General features: G+C 40.5%; 2 protein-coding genes across 2 annotated transcripts; both read left to right on the top strand.

Moving 5' to 3' along the window:
• Positions 1 to 242: 242 nt before the first annotated feature.
• On the top strand, positions 243 to 17383 carry LOC141000133 (interleukin-17 receptor D). Its single transcript, XM_073470763.1, has 12 exons — positions 243 to 359; positions 6667 to 6751; positions 8857 to 9015; positions 9461 to 9579; positions 11217 to 11340; positions 11737 to 11775; positions 11918 to 12063; positions 12223 to 12297; positions 14283 to 14349; positions 15113 to 15253; positions 15389 to 15564; positions 16528 to 17383. The coding sequence occupies exons 1-12, from the start codon at positions 243 to 245 to the stop codon at positions 17077 to 17079; spliced, it is 1800 nt and encodes a 599-aa protein (XP_073326864.1). The 3' UTR covers positions 17080 to 17383.
• A 763-nt stretch (positions 17384 to 18146) lies between these two features.
• sars1 (seryl-tRNA synthetase 1) lies at positions 18147 to 26541 on the top strand. Its single transcript, XM_073470202.1, has 11 exons — positions 18147 to 18317; positions 19409 to 19479; positions 19647 to 19727; positions 19881 to 20039; positions 20718 to 20861; positions 21022 to 21177; positions 22090 to 22311; positions 22613 to 22742; positions 23465 to 23622; positions 23756 to 23885; positions 25514 to 26541. The coding sequence occupies exons 1-11, from the start codon at positions 18182 to 18184 to the stop codon at positions 25660 to 25662; spliced, it is 1536 nt and encodes a 511-aa protein (XP_073326303.1). The 5' UTR covers positions 18147 to 18181; the 3' UTR covers positions 25663 to 26541.
• Positions 26542 to 27514: the final 973 nt, after the last annotated feature.

Genomic DNA, 27514 nt, shown 5'->3' with positions numbered 1-27514 from the left:
CTAGTCTGGCAGCGTAACTGTTAAAACATGCATGGTGAGCCTCCACCCGTAGCCTCAAGACACCACTCCCCTCACCGTCTCTCTTCACTCTTGGCAGGGTCCAGTCACGCAGTCTCACGCGCCATCAAGAAAGCTTTGACAATCTATTTTTTCCTCTGAGGGGCCGGTCAGTCCAGTGTGTGTGTTTGTGAGGTTGAGGTCTGGGGCTCACAGTTGGACAATGTCTCGCTCTCTGTAGCAGAATGTTGAACGCAGCTCTTGTTGTGTACCATCTCTTGGCACTCTGTCAGCCGCTCTGGGCTCAGGATAGTGCCACAGCCATCACTCCTCAGGACTGCAGTCTGGACTGTGTACGACAGGTAAGCTGGATTTCCAACCTTGTTTACATTTACACGTGTATAGTAGGTTTGTGCTGCCGTATTGACACATAGGCAGGCTCTGAAGCGACTACACTGTCACCTACGTGAATTTTCTTCTTCAATTTCAGTTCTCCAGGTTTATCGGTTTACAATATTTCTGTCGGTTGTCTCGTAGGTTACAGCATTCCATTCTGCGCAGACAACAGACCTATACATGATGTTTGTGCTTTAATGTGTTTTAGAAATCAAGACTTCTCAAGTTTATTAAGTCTATGCGACTGCAAAGACATTAGAATCATTCATGGCTGTGTTATATTCTATCCTGTGTCTCAATCACTAGACATACATTTTTTATTTTCACGTCTTTTAGTTCCAACAACACCAGCCTCTGTTTGTGTCCTCTGTCTAACCCCGCAGTTTTTGCAAGTTGTGATATAAATCCATAAACCTGAAAACAACATTTTTGTATGTGAATTATACTGTAGGCTTAAATCATAGTAGATATTAAAGTTCCCCCTCCTGTCAAAACTCTTCTTTCTACAGTTGAATGTTAGAGCTTCACTGTGCAGGCTTCAACACTAGAAGGCTGTTTTCACATTCATTGCTCAAAGTATACATTTTCTCTGTGCTCGTTGCAAACCTGATTTTACGAGGCAGATCTATGAGCATGATTTGTGATATCGCAAGTTTGGAAGCCGATCCTGGTCCGGTATTCAGCGTACACAAGTGTGATGTGGAAAGTTTTAAGTGCGCAGACACTGAGGATGGACTCTACAGTGAATTAGGAGACATCTTGTGTCCAGCCGCTAAACTTGAAATGAAAGATACTTGCGTATTAATACATTTTAATACATACATCTTTACAGAAATCTAACAATTTACAGATACATTTTAATTATTTGTTCTCCAAACTTTAGCTTTAGCTTTTTCATGTTATTTAGTAAAAAATGTACGTGACTTGTTCTTATAATAAAACAGAAAGAGAGAAATGAAAATTACTCTGTTGCTGACTTGGTCATCACATTTTTATATTATTTATATATTTATTTACTTTTTTTAGTTCTTAGTTTTATTTATTTACAGTTCCAACAATAATAATACTGATAGTATCAAAATAAAAGCAGAGAATGTGAATACGGTATGTGATGTTTATGTTGGTGTGTGTGTGTGTGTGTGTGTGTGTGCGTGTGTGCGTGTGCATGTGACATTGATTTATACAGCTGCATCGACCCCCGAGCAATACTAATAATACATGTTACTATAGTGATACAACTAAAACATGAATACAAGAACAACATTACAAGCTGAGAAGCAGTTTCAAAACAGAAGTTAAATTGTTTTTTAGACATCTTTTTTAACATTTTATAGAGTCTTTGCCAGCTGGGGAAAAAAAACACATTCCATAATTTAGTAGCTCCGAGTCTTATCGAAAGTTGTTCCTGCAAGTGAAAAACTTGGCAGGATGAAGATCTGAAGATTAACAAGGTGAGTAAGACTGGACCTGTGAATTTGATTTAAAGGTCATTTAATGGTCATTTTACAACACACCAGGATCCCTCTATGCTACATGAGATTTAAAAAAAAAACTATTTTATACAGTGCTGTGTTGAGGATGAGTTCAGGAGTCCCACAGCCTGAGGAGAGAAGCTGCTCTGTAGTCTGGTGGTCAGGCATCTTATAAGGACTGATAAGGTCCACAGTGAAGCTCAAACATTGAAACTGTAGGAACAAGAAGAAAAACACATTTTTGACTGGAGGGGTCTTTGAGAGATGTACCAGTCTGAGAAAGAAACTATTTGAACACGTCTGTAATTCTCAACAAGAGTAAGTTAAGAGTGAGCTGTACAATGTTTAAGTGGGAGGCTCATGTTTTCCCAGCAGAAAAGACGTACTAGGCATGAAGCCTAGTACATCTAGCAGTTAAAATTCTTAAATGTCCGAAAGAAAATGTCTCTTTCACCGAGGAAAAAGGTCTCATCAAGCTGTTTCTAATTAATTCTGATCTTATTCTCCCAGCATCTCAGATTCGGATAACACAAACAACCTGCTGCCATCTGGCAAAAGACACAGAAGTAGCCACAGCTCCATCCCCGAGTCTGCTCAATTCATCATCAACACTCCCACTAGCACAAAAGACTCAAACATGACTTTTTGCAGCGTATTTGCCTCACAGCAGTCCCACCAAAGTGTCATGTTTCTACATCTACAGGGAAGACAATACTTCCACCTTTGCTAAAAACACTGAAAATCAGACAAAATGACTCACTTCTTGTACGTGTCCTGACCTGCAGCTGCTTCAGTTTCTGTGTGAAATGTTACAAATGGCACAAAAACTCAGATAGGTGGCTCCAGGGATTAGGAAATATCACAGGTTGGTGCCTCGGTGCTCTGTTTTCAGTCACTCTCAGAGAGTTGATTAAGTGGGCAAAGGGAGAATGTGGGGTTGTCAACCTGTGCTGAACTTTGAAGTTGGTGTGTGTTACACAGAAAGACCATTTGTTGTTTTGTGGCAGTGTCTCTCATTATGTACCAGGTTTCTGCCATCTTCTGTATGTAACCACAGACTTTCATATAAAAACTCTTTGCAGATGTTGACTTTTGTCATCCTCTTTGGTCATTTTCAGTAAATCCTAAAACAGATCAAACAAGGAAGATCTCAGTAGAGCCTTGACTGGATTCCCTTTGGCTAAGAAGAACCAGAATTATTTCTTTCTTCTGTCATGTGCTGTGGTGTGCTCAAAAGCCACCCACACTGTCAGCATGTCAGCAGAGGAGTTCTCTGTTGTTTTGTGCATACCGAGCAAGTATATCTGTCGTGAGCTAGCGTGCAAGTAACCATTTAGCCTACAAAGACTTTCTGACGGCCATTACCTGGCAGTTTAACTGTCATTGTGTGAACCACTGACACACATACACTCCTCCACTCTTTCTGTGTTATGCCTGGGGCAACCGCAGTATTTCTTCCTCTCTCATTTTCTTCACCTGTTAGTCGGGTTATGGTCTCTAAACCTGCAGGGCAAGTTAGCAGGATGTGTGTGCATCATCATCGGTAACATTTACTCTGTTAGTGAGAAGTGAGTTGACTCACATAATGATATTGCTCAATGGAAGTAGGATCCTGAGCGCATGATTAATCTCTTTAATATTGGCTTTGACAGTTCCAGGTTATTATTTATTGTTGGAAGACAGAAAACCACAGCAGTTGATACTGGGACTTGGGGAGCACTCCAAAACAGACCCGTGTTGTTTCATCATTACTTTGGGCGATGTTGTGATAAACTCCATCTGACAGTCTTGTCAGCGCTTATATACATTTGAGCCATTATGTGAATGAAATGCAGATGTTTGGAAATTAAAGAAGCTATCTTGGTCTCGAGCCCCTCTGGGCTTCACGTGTCTTTGTAGGTGGGATCATGCATCAAATCTGACATCTTTTGAAACACGTGTTTCTTAATGTGTATTGAGTTTCACAAAGATTGCAGCATAGTAGTCAGAGTGTAACAGATGGAAGGAGGGGCAACCACCCAATATAGCTAAGTATGACTAAGTTCACTCGAGACTCGAGTACTGAACATGTTACAGTATAAGTACAGCATATCTACTTTATACTTCTCAGCTACATTTTTAGAAGCAAACATTGGAGTTTTTACTCCACTACATGTATTCCATATATTCAAGAGCTTTAGATACTCTGCAGATTTAAATTACTAATACAAAATTAAATCTGCAGTAAGAAATATTTTTCTTATCAAAATTAATGTTAAACAGCTCTTGCACAGGATGTTAATGAATTCAGGGAAACATTTAGTACCATTTTGCATCTTAACAACGCAATAAAAGATCGGTGTTTGCTTTAAGTTGCAGTTTTGGCGCTCCAAGGGGAAAAAATTCTGGGCAACCATTTCTTCCCAGCGATATAAAAATTAGTTTGAATTAGCCCCAAATTAACCAGCCTCAACACTGAAGTCATTTACGCACACTCACACTTTTGTTTTCTGTAATTTTCTCATGTTCCTTCAGATTAATGTAGGCGTACACATCACGGCACGCAGCATGATGCTTGTAAACCTTTGCTTCTGTTGATTTCTATGCATTGTATGTCTCTACCTCTGTTGGCGTTTATGTAGCCTACTGTCCTGTAACACCAGTTATCAAAGGAAAAGGGGATATGGTGTAACATATGGAAGCTGAGGACAGCTGTGCTCGCAATTAGTTTATGAGGCCTTTATCCTGAGATCGCAAACATGAGAAAACAAAGCTTTAATTCATGATAATCTACAGTATTTCAATGTCTCAAGAAAATGAAAGGCAGATGTTCCGGAGGTCACAAGATAATTTCTCATGAGAAAACAACTTTGTCTCATATAACTGGACCGTGAAACGACTCTCCCTGCTGTGTGGGTCGGTTTTGGGGGATTAGGAGCAAACCATATGAACTTTGTCTAAACTTTTGACATTTGGTGTAAGAATGTTTCCCCTCTTGGTTTCATGTGAGTAACAGTAACAATAACAGTCTTTCTCTATTTCAAACCGGACAACTGAAACCATGCACGCAGTTCTGAAAACTGGAAGCTCGTATATCAAAAACAAAAGTTCAGACGGTGAAAATCTCACTGTTTTCACTCAAATAGAAAATGTAATTCAAAGTCTTGACACAAATCCCATCATTGAGCGCACTTTGGTCACCTGGAAAACGTTGGCCTTTGAAATTCCTCACCCAATTGGTCTCACTCACTTCTCATCTGTTTAAACTCAATTGGTATGAAACTCTTAATCAGCTGTCAGAGCATAAAAGAGGCCTTAAGTGACCTCTACTGTGGGTCAGGAAGGAAGTGTCAGGCGAGCCATTTTTTTAATGAAATCCATGCAGCTTCAGTCTGAAGTATAGCAGTGGTTCACAGTATGACTCTGGGAAGCTGGGCTGTAAGTTTAGCACAGTCTTAAGTAACTGATATCAAATGGACTAAAATTAATATAAAATGTAAAGTTAAATGTATTAAGTATAAAAAGTAGGCTTTGAGTTAAAGTAAAATATAAAGTATATATTGACCAATTATGGTCAGAATTTTGAATATCAGACTGGACATTCAGCATTCTGATTATTGGCATTGTTTTGAGTTTTTCTTCTTTTTTTTATTTCATTGGCAATAACAGAAATGTATTAAAAATGGTGCTGTTTTGGCTCCGATGCAGCATGCAATCTGCAAAGTAACCAATAATGAAAGATATCAAATAAATGTAGTGGAGTAAGAAGTAAAATCTTTTCCTGGAGTGGGTAAAAGTACCTCAAAATTGTACTAGAAAATGATCATCATTACATTCCATCGCTGCCTGACAGAGATGTTCCAACTCTGCTTGCTTTCTCTCTCACTTCTGCACACCTGGTAAATTCCAGGCATGAGAGGGGTGTGAGCGTCAGATTGTCGGTTTCGTAAAGCAACAGAAAAACGCAGCCGCCCCGCCTCCCTGCTCCACCCCTCTGACAGCAGAAAATTGTATAGGGGGGAGATTTCAGACGCTCTCGGGTGAAGCTCGCTGATGCCTTCAGGATAGGCACAGACAGTGAAAAACCAAAGAGTAAAAGTGCGTTTTAAGTTCACAGAAACGTTGAACAGGATGAAGGGAATTCCATATTTTGGAGGCTGCTGTTTAGAAAGCCATGTTGCCAGAGCTCTTGTTGGGACAGATTTGAGCCTGAGGTCAGGTCTCTGGCACTGTGACACTGGACAGGACTTAGGCTGCTCTTTAGCTGACGGGGATCCAGTGTAGGGCGGCAAGAATGGGAACACAGTTCAGCTCTGGAAACTCTACAGCCTGCAAAATGACCATGAAGTGGAATCGATACATCTGTAAAACATTTATTTTTATAATGTCATTAACAGCTTGTTGTTATTTATATGGAATTTGGTTATCTCATTATCTTGTTATTGCCATTCCTACTTGCAGCATTTCTTCAGTTGATCCCCCATATTCTTGACAGATGAGCAGGGGATGTGCACAGCGGGATTATTTTGACCATGAATCAAATCTGACAAGATGTTTGAATTCAGGTTAAAAACATACGAATCAGTTCTTGTTGGACTGTTTGCAAACAGTAGGTTATATCTGTTTTTGTGCCGTGTCTCCATAACAGTATTTTTTATTTCTAGTGTCTTTGCTACGATCCAGTTTCTTGCCTTCTTAACTTGGGTGACCTTTATTTATCCAGTTTGTTTAGCTGACGTGAAACAGGCACAAAATGCTAACATTCAAAAAATGCAGTTAAAGGCTGTGCTGGCTCTTAATTCATTATTGCTCTCCTTTACAGGGCAGACCTGGATGTGAATACTGCAGGATAACCAGAGCTGATGTCGAGAGGGCTGTTGGTTTCAACTCCATCGAACCGTTTGGAAGTAAGTCTGATTCAGACGGGCTGCACTGGACTGTGGGCTAATTGCACTGACATAGTGCATTAAAGCATTGACTGCACTTATAAGTTAATTGCTCAAAAATATTTTGGCAGCAGTGAGATGTTGTTCCCACTGCAGCCTCAAGGTCTCCATCCTCGAGTCCTTGACTATACTCACTACCAATTGGCATTGTGATGAGCAGATGACATTGTTTGCACTTCCTATTAAGATTTGAACAAAGGCTAGCATAATGTTCAAACACCAGCTGTCTTCATAATCCAGGTCACAATAAGCCTTCGTCTTAATACGTCAAACAACCGATGAGAAAATGTTATTCCTGGCAAGCCCATGTCAAATATTAGCTAAACCTCTGGTGCTGCTGCTGGCAACAATGCCAAAAACTTTTTTTGGATGGATTACCAAGAAGTCTGTTTCAGGCACTCATTTTCCAAAGGATGAATGTTTATAAAAATTGTAATCTTAAAATTGTAAACCCCCCTCAGGTCAAACTTCAGTTTGGTAAATACCAGAGAAGCTATTTATTTGTTGCCAGTATTGAGTTGTGTTTTTACTAATAATAACTCACCTTGTTTGATCGTTCTAGATGTTTGCTATGTTTAGATTAGATTTTCATTTTTATTTGTTTGGTTTAATTATTTCTTATAGGTGAGCATGTTTAGTTTTTGCGTAACTAAAAGGCCTAAAAGCCTTTGTTTTGTTTTTGCTTGGTATGGGAATTAATTAGCACTGTGCCCTGAGGGTGGAAAGGCAGGTATGAGACCGGTATCGACTGGGTGGCTTTGTGGTTTGTTACTAGAGCAAGTAAGGCACGATCCAGGGTTACTTTGTTCTTTGTTTGTTTAAGGAAACCTTAAGGTTGCTTATTTTTTATTCAACACAAACATATAACGAACATACAACATGGAGGAGATTCATACAGTGACACCTGTTTCAACTTGCTTTTTTTCCCCCAAATCTAGTCTGACCATGTCATGGAAGAATTTATCCTCATTGTTAATGATAATTGTCACAGTACATATACCTGCACATTATATATCAAACACCACATCTTTGAACCTGAATTACTGGTGACCATTTTTCGATAAACCTGTCTAATTTCAAATGTAGTCTTGCTGTGGTATTCTCCATTATTTAAACATGTTTAACCCTGTCCCTCCATTGAGTTACGTTGGGGGACTGGCGCTTCAACCAGGAAACTGTGATCTTTTTTTTTTTTAATTGGCTATTAAAAGCAGGATTCTCAGTAATGAATTTCAGTCTCTGTGTGTCATGCTGTCTTGCAGTATACCCAGTATAAAAAGTGCTGAATCTGATTTTGATTTTTTTGGTGGAAAGATAAAAGTATTTTTTACCACCAAATACCTGCAGAACCAATATCAAGTGCTGATTAGCAAATATTAGCATGCTAACACACTAAGCAAATGTAGATGAGTAGGTAAATGACTTAGGTAACTGTTTCCTGCTAAATGTCAGTAGTGTACATTGGCCCTGAGAGCCAAAACACGATAACATTCCTTGAAACCCAATATTTCACAAATCACAACACACCAACATTTCACAAAACATGACATTTCAGACAGAAATGTTTCACAAAACACAAAAACATTCAGCAAAACCAATGACAGGTGCTAATTAGCAAATATTAGCATGCCAACACATAAGGAAATGATGAATAGGTAAATGACTTGGGTAACTGTTTCCTGCTAAACGTCAGTATTGTACATTGGCCCTGAGATTTAAAACAGGTTTCACGAATTATAATATTCTGAACACGACAAAATTTCAGAAAACACATTTCATGAGACAACAATATTTCACAAAAACACAAAGTTCAGAAACATTACCTAACATCTGATCTCTGAAATGGCACCTTTGTGACCGTCAGCATCTTAGCATGCTATCATTACCAAGTGCAGCCTCAGGGGGCCGTAAGCAAGGCTGCAGACTAGTCTGTCCTTAAATACCTTAGTTTCCTTTAATATTTGATATTCAGAAATGTACCGAACGCTGCCTGTCTAAAATCATAATGTACTGAGAATATCTGAAACACCTTGAGATTTCACGTGTCAATTGTTATTTCTCCTCAGGTTGTGTTCCATGGCCATGTTATGACTTGCTTGGAGAAGAAGACCCTGAAATCTGTCGGCACTATGTCCAAGCACCAAATGATGTGACGGTTGAGTTTGTACCTGAGCCAAACCCCAAATCTGACACCATTGTTGTCTCCTGGAAGCCCAGTTACTACGGTATGTTCATACAGATTCAATACATAGATGTCTCTTCTAATATTTTTAAGCCAATTTCAGTCCTGTCAGGACATGTAGCATGTCTTTAAATTGGGCAGAAGTTGCTTGGTTGGTTTTGAAACTCATTTATCATGTCAGACAGTAGTTCCCTCCCCCAAGTAAGAGGGTTTGACATAAACAAGATTTCAGGTGACTTACGGCGAAGTTTGACAGAGAGCTAACGATGATGTCTTGCCTTATGAGAATGCTTCAACGTACGAGAGACAGCCGGTTTAAGTTATTCCGTGTATGTCTGGGGCTTTGACAGGCGGCAGTGTATCCGACATCCATGTTCAAGGTTAAACCAGCCGCACTGGACTGGTGCTGCACATGCATGGATGTGATGGACTGCCAAAGGGTCTGTGACACTGATTTCACTCATCTGTCCCTTTCGTGTTTGTTGCAGGGATTGCCTTCCTGCGAGGCTTTCAGGTGTTCATCCAGGCTTTGGGAGGGTCGAGTTTTGCCTGTCAGCTCTTTCTCTTCAACCGTAACCTCTCACTGCCGCCATCGCATGCTCAGAGGGTAGGAAGGGTTCCACCTGCTTTGGTCTTTGCTCAGTTTCCTGTCTCGTGTGCTATTCCTGACACTTCAAACACAACTTCTTGTGACAAGTTGTCACGGCTGTTACTCACAAGAATGTCCACAGCCAATTATTTTGAGTTTGGATAAAAGAAGCAAAATAAAACTTTTTATTAGTGAGTGGATCTTAAATCTTCCCCTTTCATATTTCTCATGCTCTCCTTTTATTACTCACAAATTATGACTTAGTAATTGGGAGATGATCCTTCATTTTGAGTGAGATCACATTGACATTATGCTTCCAGGAAACAGCTGTACATTTTATGAAAAAGCTGTAAATCATCATGAAAGAAGCTATGTGAAGGAAAGCCTAATATTTATGTGGCCTTGTTTAATGAGAATGTCCTGAAGGATTTCACATACCATGTCAGGTATGACGTCATCCACCATTGGGTACACACAGAACTATTAGTTCTTTCACGAGCATTCCATACTAAGCCTCAGCAGCAGGTAATTAAAACTGTCCAGAACACCAGTGGTACCCATCTGCTGAACATCAGTGATATCAGTGAAGTGAGATGTCTGCACAGAGCCCAAAGAAACTAAAAGACAACAGCCACCCAGCCACAGTCTGTTCACCCTGCTGCTGTCTGACAAAAGATACAGAAGTATCTGCTGCCGTACCACCGGACTACAGAGCAGCTTCTTTTCTCAGGCTGTGAGACCCCTGAACTCATCCTCAACACTCCACCATAAAAATAATTTTTCATGTGCAGCATAAAGGGACTACAACTTACATTTCGTTGTAGAACTGTGTTTTGAAGAATGACAAATGAATGAACCATTCACGTTAACTGTTGAGCAAGAGGGAGCTACAAGGAAATACCACTTGTTGTTGATTCTGGCAGCCCCTGTGGGCAAAAGCTAAACAAAGTAAACTTTGTTTAACCGGTGACAGGCATTAAGAATTACTACAATAACTATATAGAAATAGCAAATTGTTTGGTTCTGTATGTCATATATAGGGATTAGTATTAAATTGAGACTGTTTCATAATTAATTTTGTCAAGAAAAACTACAAAAAGGGAAGTAAAAAGTAAATATTCTACTGTTACACAACATCTCAGGCCTATAATACAACATATTTCAATGCACTGCTAATGAAGAAATATTTTTGGGGGGTCTATAGACAGAAATTTAATTAGAAGAAAATAAATATGAAGAAATGATGAAAAAAAGAACATTTATTTTTCAAAATGTAGAGAGTCTGTCAGAAGGAAAGCAATATTCATACAGAATTCAAAAGAGAGAAAAAAAAGTTGAAGATGGGAGAGCATCCCATCCCAGCATGATGTCAGATCACATCAAAAGCAATTAATCATTCAGGCCCTGGGGGAAAGCATGAAAAAAAACACTCTATTTGCATATAACCCATGATTTCTTAACAATTATTGCAGTTATATAACAGTGATAAATGTTAGATTTTATGAGGAGGCTGCTCTGCTTAATAAAGAACTTCCGTTAATAAAGCACATGGGCAAAACTCTTATCTCACCGTATCAGATGAAAGAATGCAGTGTGTTTAATAAAGAACACCAATGTAGGTCAATGTAGGTCAACTTCTGCTGTTTTTTCTGCAGGTGTACAAGTCGGACCCATTTCCCGGCCTCCCCCTTGGGTCCCAGTATGCTGTTACGGTCATGGCCCTGCCGGTGCCTGAGGAATGGGAGAGGTTCTACCACAGCAAGATCTTCTCCACACGCTGTAAGGCCTCTTGAGCTCTGGGCTAGATATTATCTTATTAGACACGCACAACACAACACAACACAACACAACACAACACAACACAACACAACACGCAGGCACGGGCACACACACACACACGCACACACACAGTTCCAATGGGGTTCACAGAGTATGTGTTTTTGCTTCATTGTAACCTTTAAAATCTAAATCCATGCAACAGCTGGTTTATTTGCAGTGCATGTAGTCGTGATTACAACAGTAATATGTAGTTATGATTATAATTACTTGTCATACTCTGTCATCTCGAAGCTTGTCTGCTCTGTAATCATGGTACTTTTCTCCATATGTCTTTCAGTCAAACCACTCTCAAAACAATAGAGAATTTCTTGTAATATGCACGTTCTGATTTTGCAGCATGTGCAGAGAAGATCGGTCTTGAAAAGTGCAAGAAAGGTGAGCGAAAGTGTTAGACTGTCTTTGTAATTCTCATAGTTCCCAAATAAACTAGAGTCAGGTGCAAAAATACCATCTTAAGATGAACTGTCTCTGCTTCAGATCAGCTTTAATGTATCCATGTTTTATGGCCTGGTTGTAGACTGGTACCCCAAACATATTGAGGTCCGGCAGGAAGGGACCTCCATCAATGTGACCTTTAACCTGGCTCCCCCAGAGCTGGACATCAGCAGCTACTTCTCACTGTGCTACGCGAACGGCAAGAAGAAATACACGGACATAACACCTGTGAGTGGCTTCAGCTTTGTATTTTGCTGCTTTGTTTTTCAGTCAGTGCATTAATTCTTGCTTCTGTGAGTTATATTACAATTAAATATTATATTAAATATTTCATGCTTAAGCGAATTGAATTATTTATTGTGTTAACTATTAATTTGATTTCCTTAGAATTCTTCCAAAAATGAAACCCACCACAGCTATCTGTTGAATGACCTTCAAGAAGACACCAACTACACTTGTGAGGTAAAATAAGTAAAGTGGATTAAAGCTAATCTATATTTCACAGTGTGTTTGATGAATAATATTGGAATACCTGTGTCAAGAAAATAAGTGTTATATGGGCTACACTGATTATTATTATTATTATTTTTTTTTTATCCTTGTCTTGGAACAACATTTCTTGTAGTTTGACAGAATAACATTAACTGAACATCCGCTTCTGACTTTTCTTTCTGGAGCTTTCAACTACAGTTTTATGATTTCATCAGCGGATGGAGTTTGCTCAGTCGTTATTATTTGACCTAAGTATGGAACTTAAAGCGGCTACAAGAAACGTTTATTTTATGTTGATTCTGGCGGTCCCTGTGGACGAAAGTGGTATGTGCATCACCACTTCCTGTCTAATGATCTTGATCTGGCTAGCATGTACATTTGTTTTTTACCTTGCACCTGATGTATGTGATAATGAGCCATCAGTATTAAAGGGATAGTTCGGATTTTTTGACATGAAGTTGTATGACATCCTCACCATCAGTGTCATGCATCAGCAGTGACTTTTCCCCCACTGCGTCCTGTGAGCTGAGGTCTGTCCCGCTGTTGTTGCTGAAGAAAGTAGTTACGGCTAGTTTGCGGGGTCACGAAGATAAAGCGTTTTGCTTCAAAAAACAATATCCGTTCAAAAGAGTAAAACATTTGCATCACAAAATCGTTTACGAGAAAAAAGTCAGACCTCACGATCACCTGGCACTATTTCCCCTCCCTTCGTATCACTGCGCGCTTCCGCCTGTTGACACACCGGACCGCTCCATCAGCTGTTTCACGGTGTTTACATGCTCGGATGTGCGAGAGAGCTAACGTGAGAGCTAACGTGAGTACTAGCGAGATTATTAGACAAGAGGATATATAAAAATGGTGCGGATTTGCGATTATCCGCAACAACAAAGATCACACCAAGTCGCCGTATATATTTCACCGCTATCCTGTCACGGACATTGCTATTAGGCAACTTTGGCTTCTTGCCATAGGCTTGAACATTGAAGCGAGACTGCCAAGGGTGAAAAAGCTTCGTGTGTGTAGTGCACACTTCAGCAAGGACGATTATGTTCCTACACGCCCAGGAAAGAGGAAGAAACATGTTTTGAAGAGCGCTGCTGTGCCACGACCCCAGGTAAGAACAACTATCTACAAGCTAAAGACGGTGCCTTTTTATATGATGGCTGTTATTATTATTGTCAGCAACTATGTACTGTCTGTACAGGTCCAACTTCAGCTTGGACCGCTTCTCTGTCTCTCTCCTCTCTCTCTGCCCGTTCTAACTCCATTTGACGAAGCTCGGTGTCTGTGTATTCGGGTTCATAAAGATATCCCTTTGGCTCTGTGGTAAAAGGAATGTCTTCATCACTCGTTTCGTAGTCAGACATATTTACGTTTACCATCCAAGCATGTAAACACCGTGAAACAGCTGACGGAGCGGTGCCGTGTGTCAACAGGCGGAAGCGCGCAGTGATACGAAGGGAGGGAAAGTAGTGCCAGGTGATCGTGAGGTCTGACTTTTTTCTCGTAAACGATTTTGTGATGCAAATGTTTTACTCTTTTGAACGGATATTGTTTTTTGAAGCAAAACGCTTTATTTCGTGACCCCGCAAACTAGCCGTAACTACTTTCTTCAGCAACAACAGTGGGACAGACCTCAGCTCACAGGACGCAGTGGGGGAAAAGTCACTGCTGATGCACGACACTGATGGTGAGGATGTCATACAACTTCATGTCAAAAAATCCGAACTATCCCTTTAAATTGAGACCTTTTCATAAGCACTTAAAAGTTCCTTGTAGTACGTTTAATAATCAACTTTATAAGGCGATAATGTGTCAGTGTTGCGTTAACAGCTCTTTGCGCTGCCCCCAAGTTGCCAAAGAAATCAATTAATGCAGGTTTAAGATTATTTTATCAAACTACAGTCTTCCAAGATCAGGATGAACTTTGATGCTCAACATCTCCTGTGTCACAGATTGCAGCTAACGAAGTGGATGCAGTGAGGAAAACATTCAATGTACAGGTCACGCGTACTCAAAAAGGTAGGCAAGGTTGTTCTGTTGTTGCTGATACACACAATCGCAATGCATTACAGAAGGTGTTACACAAACTTCTCCTTACTTGTTTTTTGAGAATTTGAGATTGTGTCCTTGAAAGGTTATTAATCTTTTTAATACATGTGTATCAGGTATGATCATTCCCATCAGCCATTCATCCTTTAAAGTAGTACCGCTCTCATGCCTTCATGCTAAATTGAGCCAGGAGGCAATACATTAGCATAAAGCCTATGGGGAAACAGCTACCGTTTCTCTCTCTGAAGTTCAAAAATAAGCCAACCGACACGTCTAAAGCTCAGTAATAAATATGCTCTATCATATAGACAGAAAAATAGAAATGACACTTTTTGTTTTACAGGCAGTTATGTGCTGTATCTTTTGTTTGGCCACCAGTGGTCTCTAGTAGTCTCTCTAGTTTCCTGGTATTACCGGTGCTGGTAGGCATATTTTTGAACTTCAAAAAGCTTCCATTAGCTTTTGCCAGACTAACATTAGCATTCAGCCACTTCCTTGCTAACATTAGTGTTTGATAGTGTTACGCAACAGAGAGAGCTGGGCTAGCTGTTTCCCTTGCCTCCAGCTAATCTGCTCCTAGCACTAGCAAGGTAGGCTAATTAGCACGCAGGTACAAAGGTGGTATCTATCTTCTCATGTAACTCTCTGCGATAAAGCAAGTAAACCTATTTTGGTAAATGTCAAACTATGTACAGTGTTTCTTGAAGTTCTGCTCTTCCTCCATGTTTAGAAGGGGCCACGCCACTCTCCATCACTCCCTCCTTGGCTCTGATGCTTCCAGTGTGCCTGGCTGCGGTAGCCATTATTGTAATCTTACTGGCCGCTCTCACCGGGCTGACGCCCAAGCTGCAGATGAAAAAACTCTTCATGAAACAAGGTGCAAAGACAAACAAAATACATCATGTAAAATAACAACTTGTGTCTCATAAAGGCTAATTTAAAATCATGATAATTATCCATTTTACAGAGAGCCTTCCTTATACCTCCGGCCTGTCTTTCCCATCACCGGCATCGGGTGAAATACGTCACAGAGAGAGTGGGACTCCAGAGGAAGTGGTGTCCTTACCCGGAAATAGACTCACCCCTCCTCGCCTTCTTATTTGCTACAGCAGCTATGATGGCCCTGCTCATGTCAAGGCCGTCATGCAGCTGGGGGCGTTTATCCAGCAGCACATGGCCACTCAGGTAAAGGACGTGACATTTCATGGCCATATTCACACAGCGGCCATTTTCCTCTGACGTCATGCTCAGAGTGGGAAACTCGAGTGCTGGGAGGATGTTATGCTGCTCACCAAGGCTGTTACTTTGTGTTGAAAAGTGGTGGGGACATGTCCCTAGCGGCCCCAGTGTAAATTACACCTATGCTGCTAAATTCCGGGTTACAAACATAAAGAATCTGACAGATTGGTATCATTTCACCTCTTCCCGATTGATCAGCAACTAAAAAGATGAACGATAGTGAATATCTGGGGGGACATCTGGCCATTGATAACCTATTAGGGTTGCTAGCTAACGTTAGCATTCGGCCACTTCCTAGCTTATGTTACCGTTTGATTACATCCAGTGCATTTCACTTCCAGGCTTGAATTAATGTGTCCAAGATCAGCATTGATATTTTAGAATTAATATACACCTTTCCTGTCGTATTGCACAAAACTACCAAACAGTAATGTTAGCTAGGAAGTGGTTGAATGCTAATGTTTGGTGTCATGTGACAGAATCTCATCGGTTATCAAATATGTTGTTTTACCTTGAAATATGGCCTGATGTTCCTCTAGATTATCACTGTTTGTTTGTCTTTTCAGTTTCTGATCAATCAGGAAGCGGTGAAATGATAATTTGTGAATTTGTTTTTATGAGACTTGCAACCTGGAACAAAGCACTACAACATTTGGGTTTTTCACCCTGAGGGTGAAGGCCGCATGCTGAACAGGAAAATGAAAATGGCAGCCATGTGACTGTGGTACAGATGTTCTGTTTTAGTGGAATCGGACAGGTAGAATCAAATTAGACGACAATCCTTTTGTTGGAGCCTGGAGACAATTTTTGTAACATCTTTCAAAACTAGTGATTTTATTGTCCATTTCTTTGTTTCTTCTCGTCTGTGGGGTTGGATCAGTTTATCATGACACTTTTCTTTCTTCCCAGGTGTGCCTGGACCTGTGGGACTCTCTGAGCGTGGCTGGGGAGGGCAGTATGGCGTGGCACTGCCGGCAGATCAGGGAGAGCGACTTCATCTTGGTGATCTGTTCTCGGGGCCTCAACCACAGACCTGAACCTCCAGAGCCAGAGGGCGACGGCGAAGACGAGGAGGCAGACGGTGGGCTGGACTTTGGACACAACGCCTTCAGCTCTGATGCAGCTGTGCAACTCATCGGAGAGGAGGTGGGCCGAGCCAAAACCAGGAGCCAGGACCTGTCCAAATACATGGCGGCTGTTTTTGAGTACTCTGAGGAAACGGACATCCCCACTGAGCTGAGGCTGGTATCTCACTACAGGCTGACAAGTGACTTAGCGCTGCTGTTCTCACACCTCCATGGAGTGGCTCTGCATAGGCCGGGGGGTTACCTGAAGATCAACGACATCTCAGAGGAAGGCTTTACTAAGTTACCAGCTGGAGCAGCTCTACAGTGGGCTATCTATGAGGCAGGAGTGGCAATGAGGGCAAAAAGGCATCACTCTGTGGAAGGAAGGGAGTAAAACCTGACTTAATGATAGTTCTGAGCCCAGGGTAGGAGAAAGGTTGGCCTGAAGATGCGGCCACAAACCTGATGGTTCCATATCTGGTCAGGCCATGAGCTCATAGCTTAAAGGTGACTCGTCCATCTTCAAACCCGGCTGATGTGCCCTGAAGCAACCTACCAACTTAACCACCTCTGTATCAGTTGTGCTCCGATGGCAGCAACCGCACACTTTGACCAATGAAATATGTTCACATGCAACATATGTGTGTGTACAGGAAGGATTTGTAAAAAGAACAATTAGTAAATGTGTATAATGGTCACTAAAGCTATCTCAGTCTTGCAAATGTATTTGGTAGGTATTCTTTGCTTGTTTTCTTGCAGTGTCGTGTAACAAGCTATTATTAAATGATGTAAGCATTGTACATAAATAAATTATTAATCTCATACTTATTGAAGTTATTCCATGAGAATGTCTGCCTTGACGTAGGCTACATATTGAACCTTGTATACATGCATGTTTAGAGTCATGCTTATATTTTATTTATACATGTGTATATCCCATTTACTCGCATAAGAATAGTTTAATTGGTCCTATCATTTTTATTTTTTATTTTACTGATGTGAGGTCACACCTATGGATAAATGTGAGTTATTTTGCTTTTTTTATTATATTTTTTTTATGAAATATGGAGTTATTATATGCACCTTATCATCTAATAAAACAATACTGAAACAAGTTTTCTTTGGCTCATCAGATGTCTCTTAGACTATATGTTGCGTTCATGACATTTATGTATAAATCTGTTGACGTGTGAATGAGAGTTGCAAGAGGTATTGCAGATGCTGTAGGTTGCCAGGCCGGAGGAAAACCTCCGATCTCTTTGTATCTAGAATATTCTGTGATCAACCTCATCTGAGGAAAACTAATTATATTGCGTCTTAAATTGTGTTGGGGAAGTTTGCTTTATAATTACGATCTTCTCATGTGGCCTGTGAGCAAGTAACAATTGAAATTGTGGTTACGCTTTAGTGACTTGAAAAACAGGATCTGGCAACCCGGCTGGAGGAGTCAACGTTGTGAGCTCAGTCAGGCTCTCTCTGACAGCCAGCGTGGAAAGATGGTGCTCGACTTGGACCTGTTCCGGACCGACAAAGGCGGCGATCCAGAAATCATCCGTGAGACCCAAAGGAAGAGGTTTAAGGATGTCACACTTGTCGATAAACTGGTCGCCGCAGACACAGAGTGGAGAAAATGTAAGCGTCTCTTCATTCAGTTGTTTCAGTCATAGCCGCTAACGTAAGCACGGTGGCTATTAATGCTAATGTTAGCGTAGCGTCAGTGTATGTTCCACTGGAGAGGAGCTCACGCCCAACTCCATTAAAAAATCTGGCTATTCAATATCTAGTATGCGAATACAGCCAACTCTCACATCCCATCTGCGAATTGAAAAGACTTTACGCATTTTTATGAGCCAGTCTTCTATTCGGAAGTTTGAAATGCTAAAATAGTTATCAAGAATGTCATTTTTTTGTATTAATTCGCTTGCTACCGCAGTAATGTGCTGAACTTTCGTTACACTGCGGTGGTCAGGAATTTAACGAATACAAATAGTACTTTGTCACTTTGGTGCATTATTTTCCTGCCGTATTTACCACTGAACATTATTTTTACCAAGTGTAAAAAAGAAACTCGTTTAGTATGTCAATGTGTGTCACTAAGGTGGGCAACAATTTTCAGCCAAATTTGAATGGAGTCTGGTATGATGTTCTCACAGGAATAGAGTAGCACGCCTAGGGGCTAATGCTAGCGCCGCTAACACCATTCAATGAACTCAAATGAAACATATGTTTGCCCTCCACGTAGTTTACGGTCGTTACTTAACATTAGGTTTGTATAGTTAGATGCGTAGCACTGTGTAACCACGCATTCTCACAACGGTATTGACATATGTTATACAAAATGTTGGCTAATGCTGGGTTAGCTTAGCGATGCCGGTTGATAACGTGCAATCTGATGCAATCTTAGCTAGCACCGTGTCAAGTCAACCTCGCCCTGCAGTGCAGCTGCAGTCACTGTGAATCTGATGCAACTTGATGAATTATTTTGTTAGTACATTGTTGATACTGTTTAAGGAGATAAAGTCGTTTGTTTACATTTTTATCATCGTTTTTTACGGTAAGAGGGGCAGTTGCTACTGACAGTAACACCTGTCACCAGGTTGCCAGACGTCCCATTGCAGCTCACACACACACATACAAACACACACACATACAAACACACTCACTCTCACTCTCTCGTCAGCACAGCCCCATGCACTGACTGACTGTGATGTGTCCCCTAACAGGCCGCTTCACTGCAGACAACCTCAACAAAGCCAAGAACCTCTGCAGCAAGAGCATTGGGGAGAAAATGAAGGTACAGAATCATTTGGAGACTAAGTGAACAAACAGATCCTCGTCTCATGTAATGTAGAGTGAGAGAGGAGAAACAACACTGTCAGTATGTGTCCACTGACCAGATCTGAGAGGGAGTTTTAAACTGTTTATTCCCTTGCCTAACACCTGTCTATGTTGTGAATGTAGAAGAAGGAACCAGTTGGGGAGAATGAGTCTGTACCTGAAGAAGCACAGAATCTGGAGTCTCTAACAGCTGAGACACTATCGGTACGACTGTCTGCGCTTTATGCACTTTCACCTACCTGTATGGCAACATTTTAGTGTTTCATTAAATGAATGTCTGACAAGACCAATATAACTTAAACTTGCTGATTTTCTTTCTTTGCCTTTTCCCTCCTTGCTTGCATGTTTCTGTGTCAGGCCCTGACAGTTACCCAGATCAAGAAGTTGCGTTTGTTGGTGGACGAGGCCGTGGAGAAAAGTGACAGCGAGAGGATAAAGCTGGAGGCCGAGCGCTTCGAGTACCTGAGGGAGATTGGCAACCTTCTGCACCCGTCTGTACCCGTCAGCAATGACGAGGTGAGTGGTTTGATATATGCAGGTCTGGTTAAAGAGGAAACTGTTTCTAAATAGCTGATGGTATAAGAAACAGAAAGTAAAATACTGCACTGACAGGGAGTCCTCAGACTATTTTGGTGGTATTAAAGAGACTTAAATGTATAAATCATTGATGCTGCCTCACACGCTATAAAGATTATGCTTAACTGAAGTTTTACTTTTTAATAACAGATGCATGCATTTTTTTTAAATGGAGACCTTATTTGTAAAGAGAACACTTGTGTGCTTTATAAAAATGAAGTGTGTTAACATGGGCATTAGTAGCCATGACTTGGCTGTGAACAAGGAGGCAGGAGTAGCTTTTATGACCTGTTATTACTTTTTATGACTATTTTCTATTTATGGTTTGCATTTATGATTGTAGATTAACTGCCAATAATGATTATTTCATTTCAGTTTACTTTTAAGGGTACCAGTCGAATTACATTGGTACTACAGAGTACAGATTCACGTTAAATCAATCTGATCTGTGCCAAATTGTGGTTCCTTATAGCACATCTTTAGAGTAGTGTTATAGAGACACAGAAAGAGAGCGTCCCTGCAACATTTTACAGTGAGTCAGGGCTACACGTCTAACCAGAGGAAACACCTTCAACCAATCAGCAGAATTTAATATTTCCTTTGTTTTCTTCCTGACAGGATGCAGACAACAAAGTGGAGCGCACCTGGGGCGACTGCACCGCCCAGAAGAAGTACTCCCACGTTGACCTGGTTGTAATGATTGATGGCTTTGATGGAGAGAGGGGAGCCATCGTAGCTGGGAGCAGAGGTTACTTTCTGAAGGTGGGTTCAAGTCTAATCTCCGACACATGCATGACATGAGTAAATCACTGCAGACCAACATTTCTTCTCCTCTTTAAGCTGTTTTGTTTTTGAGCACCTCCTTACCTGCAAAACAAGAAACCAGCTGTTGAGATGTTTTCCTCTTCTGTGTTGTGTCCAGGGACCACTGGTGTTCCTGGAGCAGGCCCTGATCAATTACGCCTTAAGGATTCTCCACGGCAAGAATTACACCATGCTCTACACGCCCTTCTTCATGAGGAAAGAGGTCATGCAGGAAGTCGCCCAGCTCAGCCAGTTTGACGAAGAGCTTTACAAGGTACAGAAGCTTTTACTGGATTCCTTCACTTTTTTCTTTTAATGGATCTGACTGCAGTTAAACCTCGACAGTGAAGAGGAATGTTCTGTCCAGCAGTAGAAGAATGAGGGAAATCCATTTTATTAAGTTTATGAATTCAACACCAACCATATTAAAACATTGTTTTGAAATGAGATATTATGGCATCCACATTTGGCCATGTAGTGCCATCTTGAGGCACAAACAAAGAGCTGCACTTTGTAGCTTGTACAGTGGTGCATTCACTGTCATGGTTCAGGTTTAGAATGATGTCACTTCACTTTCAGCCACTATAGACGGCACTGTACTTCAACATGTTTCTACCTACTCAAGAAGTGATGTGTTAAAGGGCCAAATTTCGTGCCTTAAAATTCTTTAAATAGTCTTAAATTTGAACGATGTGAAACATTTAATCTTTTTTCATTTATCCATCTTTAAATTTCTTTTTATCAAACCTGATTTGTCCAAAGATCTGTCCTAAATTGGGTTGAAAATTTCACTGGTCGCAGAGCTTGGCCAGTTTCTGCTTCACGTGAAAAAACAGTGGCTGAATTATCATCCGTCAGCTTTTTGGCTTCTTTTCTGTCTGGGGCCACTTCTCTCTCACCTTGCAGTAATTTTTATCTGTTCTTACTCTCACATCACTATAGATGCAGGCAGAGGGTTGTAGTGACTGTATATATTTCTTTGGCCAGTGTTTCAATGACTTTCAAAATAAATGCGCAGGTCATGACTCAACATGAAAATGATTCTCAGCAACTGCAGAATATTTCAGAAGCTATTTTCTGGCCTTTGAGAACTTGAATAACATTTCCAGGTTCCAAGGTGGAAATCCTGTAAATGGATCTCTGTCCAACGTCCTCCTTTCCAACCCCTGTATGTGTTTTATATCAGGTTATCGGTAAGAGCAGTGAGAAGTCAGACGACAACGCCATCGATGAGAAGTACCTCATTGCCACCTCGGAGCAGCCCATTGCGGCCTTCCTGAGGGACGAGTGGCTCAAACCTGAGGACCTGCCCGTCCGCTACGCCGGCTTCTCCACCTGCTTCAGACAGGAAGTGGGCTCCCATGGCCGAGACACCCGCGGGATCTTCAGGGTGCACCAGTTTGAGAAGGTCAGTCAAGGCATTGTTTATAGTCTTGTTTATATATTACTTTTCACTGTGAGTGAATTACAACATTCAAATAAATAAATGGCCACTTCTTGTTGTCATTTATCTAATTATTAGATTTGTTAAATTATTATTAACTATTTGCAAGGCACTCAATAAATTAGTTCAAATGAGAATAATGATTAATATTCTTTTAGTAACTGGGGTAAATGTTGGATTTACCCTGTCTGTTTTGGGACTTTTTAAAAAAATGTAATGATGTCATGGTTTTCTCTCCTTGTCGTTGCTCCTCTTCTCCTCGTAGATTGAGCAGTTTGTCTACGCCTCCCCACATGATGGCAAGTCATGGGAGATGATGGATGAGATGATTGGAACAGCAGAAGAGTTCTACCAATCACTAGGAATTCCTTATCGCATCGTCAACATCGTCTCCGGTAGGTCTGACACACACACTTACACTGCAGCGTAGAGCACTTCTAAAGGTGTTGGAAAATATATGATAATCAGAAAGATCTGATTTATTTATTTTATTTTTTTATTTTAGGGTTTTGAATCCAATAGTCCCACAAGCTTTAAGCCCTAGGAACTATCAAATAAAGAATTACTCTAGAATTATTTTTTTATTGTTTTTGTTTGAGAGAGTTTGAGGGAGTGACAACTTTGTGGATTGAATTGTACTTTTTGCACTGGAGGTCAATGCAGAGTCATCAAATTGTTCTTTATTATTGACTGATGTGTGACTGTTGGAAAGGAGCTGTACAGAGGCAGAAAAGACAGACAACTGTCAAGTCCTTGTTGTTGCTGTGTGAAAGAATGCTTTGCACAGGTAGTAGCAGTTGAGAGGCTTGTGCAGTATTCAGTATTGCAAATTCAACCCTGAATGTTCCTTGTTTCTTCAAAAGTAAAGTGAATCTCAGCAGGAACATTTAGGAAGACGGGAGTCTTAAAGATATTTCCTGCAGTGTGTTTATTTGCTGTTAAGGAACTAAATTACTTGCAGGAAAAGCTGACTTTTTTTTTTTAACAATAGTTAATTGCAGCCTGATATTGTCATATAGTAACACAGCTCTCTCCTTGGTTATTTTAATGTGATATACCCAGTGTTTATAAAAATGCTATGCTCTATGCTAACTCTTCTCACTGTATGTCGTCGTAGGTGCCCTGAATCACGCTGCCAGTAAGAAGCTGGATCTGGAGGCCTGGTTCCCAGGCTCTAGTGCTTTCAGAGAGCTGGTCTCCTGCTCAAACTGCACTGACTACCAGGCCAGACGCCTCCGCATCCGCTACGGACAGACCAAAAAGATGATGGACAAGGTGAGTAATCTGTTCACACACAGCTGTGCATCGGGACAAAGATCTGGATTCTGTTAAGCAGCCAACTTTGTAGATGTTTTACCCTTTCTGTAGCTGCATGTTAACACACTTCCTCTCTCTGTCTGCTATGTAGGCAGAGTACGTGCACATGTTGAACGCCACCATGTGCGCCACCACACGTGTGATGTGCGCCATCCTGGAGAATTACCAAACTGAAGAGGGGATCGTTATTCCAGAAAAGCTCAGGGACTTCATGCCTCCTGGTAAGCTGTGCTGAACGTTTTCACATCTGGTGTGTGCTGTGTTCTTTCAAAAAGAAAACATAGCTGCTATGAAGCCGCTTGGTCAATGAAGATCTGACATGTGTATGCTGTGGTTAAGACTACAAAGTGTAGTACAAAGTGATGTAAGTCAATGAAGAAGAGTAAATAATCAAGAATAAGCTGTTGGAATGTTAGTAGAAAGTGATGACATGCTCCTAATGCACAGTGGGAATTGTTCTAATGACTACTGTCTAATACAAGGTTTTACTTAGAGCTACACTGATGAATCGGGCAGGCTGATGTTAGCTAATTTCAGATATAGTGGTGTCTCTGTCTATGTCTGTCGATACGTAACAAGAAACTGCAGCACAGAAATGGTTTGAGGTCATTTAGAGACCATATCATCCTTATATAGTTGGTCCATCAGAGTAGAGCCCTGTGCAGTACTGTTTTCTTAATCCCACTAACATGAGATTTCCATTGGCTCCTGTGGAATCCATATCCCAATGCAGTCCTCTAAACAAGAGAGTAGCACGATTTTTACACTGTTTAATTTTCAAAATGCTTACTTTGATCACAATTGAAAAAGAAAAAAAAATTAAAGGATCCATATCATGTTTGTTTGTGTTTAAAAAAAATAAACAAATAAATTACCACTAGCCAATATATTGTTATTGAATTTTTTAGATGAGCTTCGCCTTCAAAAATCTGATATCAGATATTGACCTCAGTATGGTGCCTTAAGTGTTACTGAATCAGTTTTACTGAACGAGTATTTCCATTTTCTGCTACTCTACACTTCCTCTCCACTACATTTATTTGATACATTTAGTTGGTGGTTACATTGCAGATTCAGATTATTCAGTGTTCATAGGCTATTCACTGTGACGTGTTACAAATCAGAAAGTGTTGTGGGCGGGACATTGTGTGAGAGGATGGTGCATCAGAGCTAAAGTAGAACATTTTAAATTTGCACATTTAATTATTTTATCAGCAATCTGACTGAGAAATCACTGATGCCAACACATATACAAGATAGTTTCCAAACCACTTGTTTGATGACAGAACGAGCACAGTGAACAAACATTCAGCCAAAACGTTCTGAAAGACTGCGTGAAATTCTAGTCTAAGAGTGAAACCAAGTCACAAAGAAATGCACAGTTGCAATCAGAGTTTTAACAGGAGATGCTTGGAAAGTTGTGAAACACTGCAGTAATTTTGTTCACACTTGTTGAATTGATTTCAGACATGTGTATGCTGTGTTTAAGACTAACAAACGCCTTGACTTGATAGTAGAAAGTGATGTAAGTCAGGTGCTGGTAGGCAGAGCGAGACTAGCCATTTCTCTGTTTCCTGTCTTTGTTCGATGCTAAGCTAACAGGCTACTGGTTCTAGCTTTATATTCAGTGTAGAGAGCAGAGATTTGTGGAGAGGTATCAATTTTCTCTTCTAACTCTAGAAAGCAGAATAAGTGTATTTCCTGAAATGTTGAACAATTCAACTTACTGTGTTCCTGTTTTAATGATCATTTCTTTGATCATTGTTTTCGAGGAATTTTTTAATGTTTCTTAAATTCATATGAAAGACTGTTGTTTTTTCTTTACTCACCCTGTTTGTCTGTCCTCCAGGTTTGACAGAGATCATCAAGTTCGTCAAGCCCGCTCCTATTGATCAGGAGATGGCTAAGAAAGCAAAGAAACAGGCAGGAGGGAAGAAGAAGAAGCAGGAAGGAGAGCTGCCTAACGCCATGGAGACCATGTCCGTCAACGACTCATAGACTCCATCACACGACCACAGAGTCGCTTCACCAGCCACACAGACAGGCTGATGGAACAGAGCCTCATGTTAAATGATCACAGATCATTTTTGCTGTTTCTCTCAAAATAAAATTGTTGGAAAAAAAATCAGGAAACAAATCTCAGATGGTTTAACTTAATGCTATCCGTACCATAGAACAAAGCTGGCTGTGTCCCATCAGTGTCTGTCTGAATGGATGGTGTCATTCATCTCAGCTGTTCCTCCAGTCATTCACTTCAAAGGGATCTTTCTCTGTTTTCTCACCCATCTACAGTCCACTTCAGAGTCCACTGACCACCTGTCTGTCTGTCTCTCCGTCAGTTTCTCACATCTGCAGCAACACTGAGCCTAAGACAAACGGATAAGATATTCACAATCAGCAGCAACATTTCTGTTAGTACCTGTGACTCTTGTGTAGTGCAGATAAACAACTCCTCATATACAAAATACATGCGGCTTTCCAGCTTTGGGGATCTGTCATTATCTTTGAAAAGTGTGGTTTTTGTATAACTGATCAGTAACTGTCTGAAATCTTCATTCATCGACCAAAATCTGCATCTCTCCTGTAACATGTGGTTGGTTGCTTCATGTGTGAAATGGTTTTAAAGTTGATCTAACTGCTCTAATTCAGGATCTTTGGTAAAGTGATCAGGTATTTGTCTGTTTTAGGCTTCTCTTCATGTCGTATCTAGCCACAATCATCATCTTCAACTATCATGCTGTTCACAAGCTTACGATTGAGACATTGACATCGTCTTTCTGCGCTTGCTAATATAAGATATATATATATATATATATATGATTGAGCAATGATGGAGTGGCACTCACTGTAAACAAAAATAAATACAGTTGGTATGGATGTTCTGTTGTGTTTTTTTTTCAGTGAATACAATATGTAGTTTTAAAACTGCTGTATGTATTTTCACATTGTATTCCTTGAAGCCTCACACAAGAAATAATGCTAAAATGACAATAACCATGTTTCTATTTAAATTCACATCATTCTGAATAATTTTTAATGCAAAATTTGCTTCTTAAATTATCTGACAAGAAATAACTTACAGATTAACATTACTACATAAGACTCATCTTGGTCAAAGAATGCTTAAATGACCAAATGCTGTCTCCGGTCACAGAGTGGGAACTCACAAGAAACCATGTTGACATGCATAAAATCCTGAATGTTTAGAATGTAGTAATGTTTCCATACCTATCCAGGAAGAAATTCCTTAAAATAGTCTTATCAAGCCCAAAAGGAAAAGCTTAAATGAACAAACACCCCAGTTGATGTCAGTGGGGACCAGGTCTGCCCACAGGAACATCTGGGCCTCTGAAAAGGTCCAGTGAACGGGCCCATGTCAATCCACCTTACCTATGCATGCACATGTTTTTTTTCTCTCCTACAGTACATAGACACATACAGGACATCTTGGCTATTATCAACATCATCCTCTTTCTCACAGGTTGTGGAGTATCCTTCGCCGACACTAGCTACCCTTTTGGCTAGTAATGTTAGTTTCCTAGCTATCATTCACCTCTTCAGCTTGTTTTTTTTCACCAGATCTTTTACTGATGCAACAATAAAATAACATTTTTTTACCATCACCATATTGCTGGCCTCCATTGGCCCCTCTAGAGGCCGAGCCCCAGAAAGCTTTCCATGTTGCGCCCCCTAATGGGCAGCCCTGGTGGGCACACACAAAACGTGTTCTTTTAAATTCATGCATTCCTGAATCCTTGTAATGTAAAAATGTGTTTCTTCTAACAAGAAATTACGGTTCAACTAACTGCAGTTTAAAAGTCTAAAAATCTACTTTAAAACATCTCAAACA

Source organism: Pagrus major, chromosome 7 (assembly GCF_040436345.1).
Source record: "Pagrus major chromosome 7, Pma_NU_1.0".
Lineage (NCBI taxonomy): Eukaryota > Metazoa > Chordata > Actinopteri > Spariformes > Sparidae > Pagrus > Pagrus major.
The sequence above is the reverse complement of the archived record's forward strand: the minus strand, read 5'-3'. Positions and strand labels throughout refer to the sequence as shown.

What these genes read in the sequence shown, in the direction of transcription:
- LOC141000133 (XM_073470763.1), top strand. Translation starts at nt 243, where the DNA reads ATGTTGAACGCAGCTCTTGTTGTGTACCATCTCTTGGCACTCTGTCAG. An exon ending in CGCCATCGCATGCTCAGAGG is followed by an intron (nt 9,580 to 11,216) that starts GTAGGAAGGGTT and finishes TTTTTTCTGCAG; the next exon opens with GTGTACAAGTCGGACCCATT. An exon ending in GAAAAAACTCTTCATGAAAC is followed by an intron (nt 15,254 to 15,388) that starts AAGGTGCAAAGA and finishes TCCCATCACCGG; the next exon opens with CATCGGGTGAAATACGTCAC.
- sars1 (XM_073470202.1), top strand. Translation starts at nt 18,182, where the DNA reads ATGGTGCTCGACTTGGACCTGTTCCGGACCGACAAAGGCGGCGATCCA. An exon ending in AGACACAGAGTGGAGAAAAT is followed by an intron (nt 18,318 to 19,408) that starts GTAAGCGTCTCT and finishes GTCCCCTAACAG; the next exon opens with GCCGCTTCACTGCAGACAAC. An exon ending in CCAAAAAGATGATGGACAAG is followed by an intron (nt 23,623 to 23,755) that starts GTGAGTAATCTG and finishes TCTGCTATGTAG; the next exon opens with GCAGAGTACGTGCACATGTT.